The sequence below is a fragment of the Myotis brandtii genome, unplaced genomic scaffold (assembly GCF_000412655.1).
Source record: "Myotis brandtii unplaced genomic scaffold, ASM41265v1 scaffold709, whole genome shotgun sequence".
NCBI classification, from domain to species: Eukaryota; Metazoa; Chordata; class Mammalia; order Chiroptera; family Vespertilionidae; genus Myotis; species Myotis brandtii.
The window spans coordinates 801885-810413 of record NW_005370782.1 but is presented as its reverse complement, the minus strand read 5'-3'; the positions used below and the strand labels follow the sequence as shown (position 1 = coordinate 810413).

Here is an 8529-nt window from a genome sequence, read left to right as displayed (position 1 = left end):
TTTCTGTTCCCTTGATTACAGTCACATAAATATTTTATTGTTTAAACACTGATATCTATTTATCTCCTGTAGATGCTGTTCAGTAAGCTGAGCCACATATACCACAAATGAGTCTCATCTCCTGCCATGATTGAAAGCCACTTGATCAGGCTTAGTCCTTTCCCAGGCATGCATGGTCACATTTTCAGGAACTCAGCATCTGACCCAAAGCCAGCAAACTGAGCTAATCCACTCTTTCCACAATAGGGAATAAGGTTATTGAGATTTTAATTTTCATTGCAGAGGGGGAAGTTTGGCTGGGATTTGGGCAAGCCCACCAGCGAGAAAACTAAGATCAAAGTAAGACCATGGTTCTTAATGAGAAGCAAGATATCAGTAATTAGGGGGGAAAGCATTGAAGAAAAGAAAAAGTTAAGTTCCTAGTATGTAATATTTGCAAGGTTGTTTTTGCTTCTTTAGAAAAATTTGATTTTGAAAATTATAAAATATACAGAAAAAAACAAAAATAATACAGTAAACACTGATTTATGATTTTTTTCTCAGTTTCTAAAATATACTCTGAAACATTAACATCTGAAGTGGAAGTCTGCAGGGGCCTTTAGAAAGTAATGTTCCTTTCTGAGTGACAGGAATTAGCCTTGGTAATTCAGAGATACCTTTCAAAATCTTCAATTTGGCTATCCTAATAAAATCAGAATCTTTTCTGAAATTTTCTGGTGCTGTTTTGATTTTCAGTAGGTTACTTTTCAAATGTATAAGCCTTTAATTAAAAATATGTGTTTTCAATAAATAAATGATCTTTCTTGCCCCTTAGAGTATTTATAACCAATGGCAATTAAAGATATCTGCTGAGATATCAGAGTTTTAATAAAATTCCTAGGCAGCATATTAATTAAAAAGAAAGAAGAATTGCTGGGACCTTCAAAAACAATTAGAACTGACCTACCTTAATGAGCTGTCAGCAAGAGGTCAATGAGTTTTCAGGGAGAAGACTAGCGACTTTAGACTTGTCTGGTAATACTGATTTTTTTTTGAGGGGTTGGGGATGGTTTTCCTCTTTAAAACAATTGCACTGATTTTTAAATACTATTTTCGGTGCTTTCTAAAAAATTCTATATTGTTACCAATAATATTTCTTCTAAGACTATGTACATATAGTGAATAAGAAAGATTTCATCTTCCACCATAAAAAACACATTATATTCTAAATCACTTTAGTCTATCTTGCTTCTCTCTATGCCTTTCATTAACTCACAATATTGGCTCAGTTTTTATAAACATTCTCAATCATCCCCCAAATGAAAAGCTAAATTAATAATTTAGAGTGGAAATCAGCATCATTCCTTAAATTAACAATCCTTCTCAATTTATTTGAAAACCGAAAGAATAAATTTTAGTTGAAAAAGACATGGAACGTTTACTCATTTTAGTACTGGTACAAAACTAAACTGAACTACTTGGTGTCAACACTAAACAACTTTTTAACTCCCTAGTTCTCAGTTCCAATGCTTGGCAATAATGTGGGTTTTCAATGAATGGTCTTGTTCGTTATCATCTTGGAACCACAGGTTGCCTGGCATTGAGAGGCTCTCAACCTTCCTCTGAGTTCTGTGCTGTATCCAGCTCATGACTACTACGGAAGTATTCAAACAACGTCTTGAAATACCTCTCAACTGTCATCCTGTATGAAAACAGAAAGAAAACAATGCCTCCTGCTTTTTTACTAGCTGGAAGAAGAGGATCTCAACGGAAGAATACTTGAAAGTAGAGACAGTTTTACTTACCACATTTTCCTTGTCACAGTAGGAACTAAAATCACTTGATACAATTGCAGCATACTGAAGCAGTACTTTATTGATAGTCTAGGAAAAACAACAACAAAAATACTGTCAAATGTATGCAGGTAAGTACATAGTTTTATATACATACTGTAGGGGTTAATGCTCATCCGGCAAACTTTCCATGTCTTTTTCAACTTTCATTAAGCAATGACTAAATTTATACTCTCACCAAAAAGAGAAAAAAAAAAGAAAAAAGGAACTCAACTAAACTGTTTAGATAAAAATTTATTATACTTATGAGTATATTTGGAAGATATTCCATGTGGATTCATCCCATTTTAATATAACATGCAATATGTACAAGGTTCTGTATCTCTAACTTTAGTAAATATTCTGAAGATATACCAACTATTTTTGTGGCAACCTCCTCCATGGTTGAATACTTATTAACTAATGACCCACAATGCTCTCTTTTTTTTTTCTGAATAATTGACACCTTATGCTTTGAACCATCTCTTTTGGTTTCTAGTTACCAACCTTGCACACATACACTATGCCAAAATTCTTTTGTCATTTTCTCAACTTTCTCCATTGTTCCTAAATACCCCGTTCTAAGTGGGGTCAGAATATTCTAATACATGTCACTTAGCAATAAATATTTTCAATAATTTTCTATGATAAAGAAGCTTACTGATTATATCAAAGACCACTTCTTAAAACACAAAACTTCTGCTTTTGTTGTATCACAAAATCTCTATACACTTACCTTAATTTGTTAAGTTATTTATTGATGCATTATTTGCTAAAAATACTGCCTAATCTTTCCCCTCTTTCTGTTCTTTTCACCTAATTTCACACTGTCCTTATCCATCTAATAACTATTTCTGAGCCTATAGATGCCCTCTGCTTCCATAATTATGCAAAACAGGGAAAACAAACTTTGTTACATTTTATTTCAAGTACTTAAAAATGTATTGATGACTGCATCCTACTGCTTTTACTTAGACAGCTTGAGTGACCATCAGTCAAATATGGATGTGATTTTCTTAGAAGAGAGGAAACAATAATAACAGTAGATATATGCCATTTCTTTTAATAGAAAAAACAAGGACACAAAAGCTCTTATTTTCTTTTTGTATAATATATTCATCTGAATTTTCTTTATGGCTTAAAATCAGCTCAGGGAAACACTCTAAGGAGTTAAACTAAAGGAGACATGTTTAATCTACTAAATTGAATTCACCAACTGTGACTATGTACTTGTTTTATAGACTTTTAGGATCACAATGAAAACCTGAAATTAGGGACAACATGAAGAGAGAAAATCAATATTCTGTGGAAGTACAAACTAAAATGATAATACGTGTCCATTTAAATAGAAAATCAGCAATGGAAAATATAAAATCTTATCAAGCAGCAGACCAATAAATCTAGGGAAACAGATGGCTGATCAGACTGCAGTATCTTGCAAGTGCAGCTGTTCAAATTTTGCTTTAGATATAATGCTGAACCTTGGGGACTTACCTACGGAGTACTAATTCACTCATACATATGGACACTACTCTCAATTCATAGGTTCTAATGACAATGTAAACTGTAAGAATCATTTCTCTAAATTGCAAAAACAAAAACAAACATAAGCATGATTTTAGGAGCTTGTTGCAACACAAACATTATCACTTGTTCAAGATAAAGTTTGGGCATGGAACCCAGACATCCATTTCTGATCATCTTCAAGGTTTACCCCAGAGTCTAACACTTGACTTTACTTCATAGGAAAACCTTAGTCCTTTGAATTTTTGCTGGGACACAACTGAACCTAGAATCTCACACCCACTTGCCTACAAATGCCAGTGGTTAGCAAGTCAGCATGGGTTGTAAGGAAAAGTGCTCAGCCATGTAGGATGTGCCCATAAAGTTGTGGGTGCACTGGCTGTAATAACGTCCATTTCTTTACTAACATACAAAGCATACCTGAATGAAAATGTATAAATACATCTTAGGAGCAACTTCGATTTCACTCTAATTTATTCAACAAAGTAAATCACTATATTATTTCTTTAGTTAATACTAGTAAGTAGTTACTTAAGACACATCTACCTAAGACATGTCTCCAGCAGCAACAGAAACTTGTTTGGAAATGCAAATTCTCTGATTTTATCTCATATTATAGAGTCAGCAATTCTTGGGTTTGGTCTCAGCAATTTATGTTTTAAAAATCTGCAGGTGATACTGCTGCAAGCTGAAGTTTAGGAACCATTGTGCTTACTAATCACAGCAGGGCAGAGGCAACTCTTCAGAGAAAGAGCTGATGGAAGGGGCACCTAGTAAAGCATGGAAGGTAGGACTTCTGAGTGTGTCAACTTAGGTCATTATTTTATCTTTGGGGGGCTACCGGGGGTCAGAAGTGGTGACAGAACATATATAGAGGGGACAGATAGCCTAGCAGGGGCTGTTTGCATCATATTCTATAATAAAACAGTATAAATGAAGAGAGAGTCATGAGTTGGAGACAGTTCTTTTATGGATGCAGCAAAGGAACTGCCATTCAAAGAGCTCCCGATTCAATAAGATGAAATCCTAACAGGATTGTGGCAGTGAAGACAGGGCTTCTGCTGTATTTAATGGATCGGAAAGAGTGACTCAAATATCCACGCTTCAATATACTGTGATTTGACATGTAGCCTCTGGTATTATTGAGTGGGATGGCCATCAATTTCTCAAAGTCACTTATGGTCTCCTAAGCTAATGCCACACTAGTAGGAATAGGCTAAATAGCCTGTCAACACTACCGGTAGCTTCATCGAGAGATTTACTCTTATAATCAGTAAGATAAAAGCTCTGGTCCAAATTCCATTCCTGCAGTCACATTTTAGGCACGGAACAGAACAGTATCAGAGCAATGCAGAGAAGACAGGAAGACTGTGTGGTATCTGTTAAGTGACATTAGAAATGTCACTCCAGGACCTAATAAAAGTATATTTTAATGCATCCAACAAAGATAACCGCCCCCCCCCCATAGATTCCTAGGTTTAACCCAAAGGGTAAAAAGAAATGGTGAGAATATGCTCTTTGACTTACCAATTTTTGATGACACAGAATGTGAAAGTATAATAACTTAGTGGTTAAAAACATTTCATATGTGTGTTTATAGATGGGTGCCTTGTTTGTGTTATTTAAACTTTCTGGGTTTTCGTCAATTAAAAAAAAAGGAAAAATAACATTATCTATCCCATGCAGTTGTAAAGAATAAGGGAAACAGAATAGGTAAAGTGAATAGTACATAGTTTTTTATATATATACATTAGAATTAGGTTCCCAAAGAATAAGGAATATGTGTGCATCATTCACCATAGCATCTCCAGCCCCTGGCAGCCAGCCAGACTTAGATCAATGAGTCAACTAATAGTTGATTTGTTTTTAAGTAGTACTGAATATATTATTTCATTTCTCTCTCTCTCTCTCTCCCTCTCTCTCTCTTTAACCATTAAACTACCCATACTTGTCAAGAGCAGCAGTACTGCCATAGGAACATTCAGTACCTGTATGTCATTTTACTACTTATCACAGCTTCTGGATGTACCTGCTGTGAAATTTAAAGCATTGGTTTGGCTTCTTATTCAGTCTTATACACACTTTAGTAAGAACAAGCTATCCATTTAAGTTCCATTTTAGAGTGTGAAGTCTTCTAAAATGTCTGAATATATGTATCATTAATATGTCTTCATTATAAGAGATGGCTTACATCAGTATAAGTCTCATCAGAAAGAGAATATGATTTCAGTATATTTTGATACAAGGAACCCAATCCTTAGAAAGATAGGGTTGTTAACAACAAAGATCACATCTGATAAAATAAACCCCAGTTGCCTGAATTATTGCAAAATAGCTAAATAGATTAATCACATCTCATTTTTATTTTTATGATTTAAAAAATCATTCCAATAAAATAGAATCTATTTTTCAATGAAAGTTGCCAATTTTTACTTTCCCGGAAATGTTTACATTATTTCTGTGTGACAATAATTGGGTATTATTGAATTCCCATGGATTAAAAATGTGTTATTTAATTGAAATTAATTTTTGTGCCAATAAAAGCTCACATTTCCTCAGTGACACATGGAGTCTATTTATTTTCTTTTTTCTTTGGAGAATGTGTTTACCTGAATGTAATTCTAATACAACCTTCTTCGTGACCTGCTCACCCCTTTGTCTTCCCTCCAGTCCATTTGATTATATCCCCAGTGGTGTCAACATGGTTAGGTTCAGCCTTACAGTGGGAGAAAGGTCAGAGCTACCAAGAGGTGGATGATGGGCTGGAGCCCAGGGCCTATGAGTCTCAATTCAGCTTTCTTCTTTCTCTCTCTCACCTCACATAACCTGCTACCTCACTATTCTGAGGGTGAATTCTAGTTACTTTTCTAATATCATGTGCAATTATAATAGTATGTTACTAAATATATTAACTCTGAGGTTATTAAATTCTCATATGATCCTGCTTCCACTGCATGTCCTGCAGTTCCAAGAATTGCATGTGACATACCTCTTTAAAGCAGTATCCCTGATGGCCCCATTTTATTCTTTTCTTGGCAGTCACCCAAAAGAAAAAAGTTACTCAGAGAATATTTTGAGCAATTCTCTTGCATAATGACTGCAAATTTCAATATATGTGGAAATTGAAATCAGCTATTACCAAGAAAGTCCCCTCTAGGAATGATCCCAATCAATGATTTTTAGCTATCATCTCTAAAAGTTGGAGGTTTTTTAATCTTCATAATTAACAGTCATAAAAACTACAAATATTTCATAGCAGATAAATAATGCAATACTGTTTAGACTGACAGGTTATCTCCCGGAAAGCTTTCATTGGCTTTTCATTTTCTACTAAAGAAGTTCAGCCACTTTGCCCATTCTTCAAAACGCCTTACAAATACGGATCTAACTTTGTAATCATAGTTGCACCTGCTCTCTCTGAACCCTATGCTCTGTTTTCATTGGGACCTCTCAGGCTAGAACCCCTGAGTCACTGAATGATGGGGTTGGGCGGTGATAAAGATTCTTTTCTTTGACCAAACTCTAGCCAGGTTCCTGCATACCCCAGCCTTGGCCTATACAGACTTGAACAAATACTAGAGCTCCTTAAAGTGCCTGCCTGCAAAAATGCAAGGCTGCCAAAATAATTGACTGTTTCAGCCAAAATCTGAAGTTGGGTCCTTGTCTCCCCACCTCTGTGGGAGGGTAGAAACCTAAATTAGATAACCACCAGGGAGCAAATCCAGATGGGTTTTACATGAACCAACACCCTGACTCTACTGAGCCCCCACTTGCCCCTACTCCCTCTTTCTCCCTTTAAAATACCCAGTAACCTCTGTATAAATCAAAATTGAGTCAAATTCATTCTGGACTCTTCTCTATTGTAATAGTATATTATTGTTTAAAATCTGTCCTTACCACTTTAGAGTCTGAATTTGTTTATCTTTGATAAACACTCCTCTATAGGGTTATCCAATCCATATCTGATGTTGTATGAGCAGGAACTAAATCTTTGTTTCAAATCTTAGAGTTTCTTAGTTTACTAGTTACTTCAGCATAAACTGTCCTATCATAATTAATAAACTGTTTCCCAAGAAAGCTTTCTTAATTCCTCTATTAATGAACCAGGTTTACAGTTTTCTAAGAGCCTGGTCAGGCTCAATTCTCCACCCATAAAGGATTTCAAAATTAGACTTTTTGTGATAATACAAATGAAGTTATATACCCTTGTGTTTGTGTCTGTGGCTAAAAGCATGTTAACTATATGCATCTTTTATGGGTTGAATTGTTTCCCCTCAAAATTCATATGTTGAAACCCTAACCTCCAGAATCTTATAATGTGACTGTATTTGGAGATAGGGCCTTTTAAAGAGGTGACTGTTAAAATAAAGTCATTAGTGTGGACTGTAATCCAATCTGACTGTTGTCTTTATATTACAGCGGTTCTCAAACCTGTGGGTCGCTACCCCTTTGGGGTCGAACGACCCTTTCACAGGTGTCGCCTAAGACCATCGGAGAAAAAACATATATAATTACATATTGTTTTTGTGATTAATCACTATGCTTTAATTATGTTCAATTTGTAACAATAAAATTGGGGGTCACCACAACATGAGGAACTGTATTAAAGGGTCACGGCATTAGGAAGATTGAGAAACACTGCTTTATAAGTAGAGAAAATTTGGACACACATAGAAAAGCCAGGGGTTCACATGCACAGAAAAAAGACCACGTGAGGACACAGTAAGAAGGCTGCCATCTGTAAACCTAGAGAAGACTCAGAAGAAAAATACAACACATGAGATATACATATAGATATTCTGGGCTCTTTTCAACCTCTCAGATACCCTGATTATATAGCATTTGACTTTGTCATAGTTGTTTACAGGTTTGGCATTTCATTTTAAATTTTCTGAGGTCAGAGATTATGCTTATTCATGACTAACATCTCAAAGGGGCTAGTCAAATGTGCAAATGAGGCCACGAATAAGCAAGCATTTGAATGAACAGCTGAGACCTCTGCTATCATCGGACCCAGGTGGCCAGATTTATCCTTAGGACAGTAAGACAGAGGAGTGCAGGTTGTTCCCTATATTATTCCACTAGAGGCCTGGTGCATGAAATTCGTGCATGGGTATGGTCCCTAGGCTTGGCCTGTGATCAGGGTCATCTTCCCCAGCTGCTGTCAGCCGGCTCCACCACCCACCGCCAGCCA

The 8529-nt window shown here is 35.8% G+C and overlaps 1 protein-coding gene across 1 annotated transcript in view; it reads right to left on the bottom strand.

The window, feature by feature from the left end:
* UNC13C (unc-13 homolog C (C. elegans)) overlaps positions 1-8529 on the bottom strand; it is a 557952-nt gene that overhangs the window by 97266 nt on the left and 452157 nt on the right. The window contains exon 22 of the mRNA XM_005882381.2: positions 1785-1862. Coding sequence (XP_005882443.1) covers positions 1785-1862 — 78 coding nt within the window. The remainder of the gene's footprint in view (positions 1-1784; positions 1863-8529) is intronic.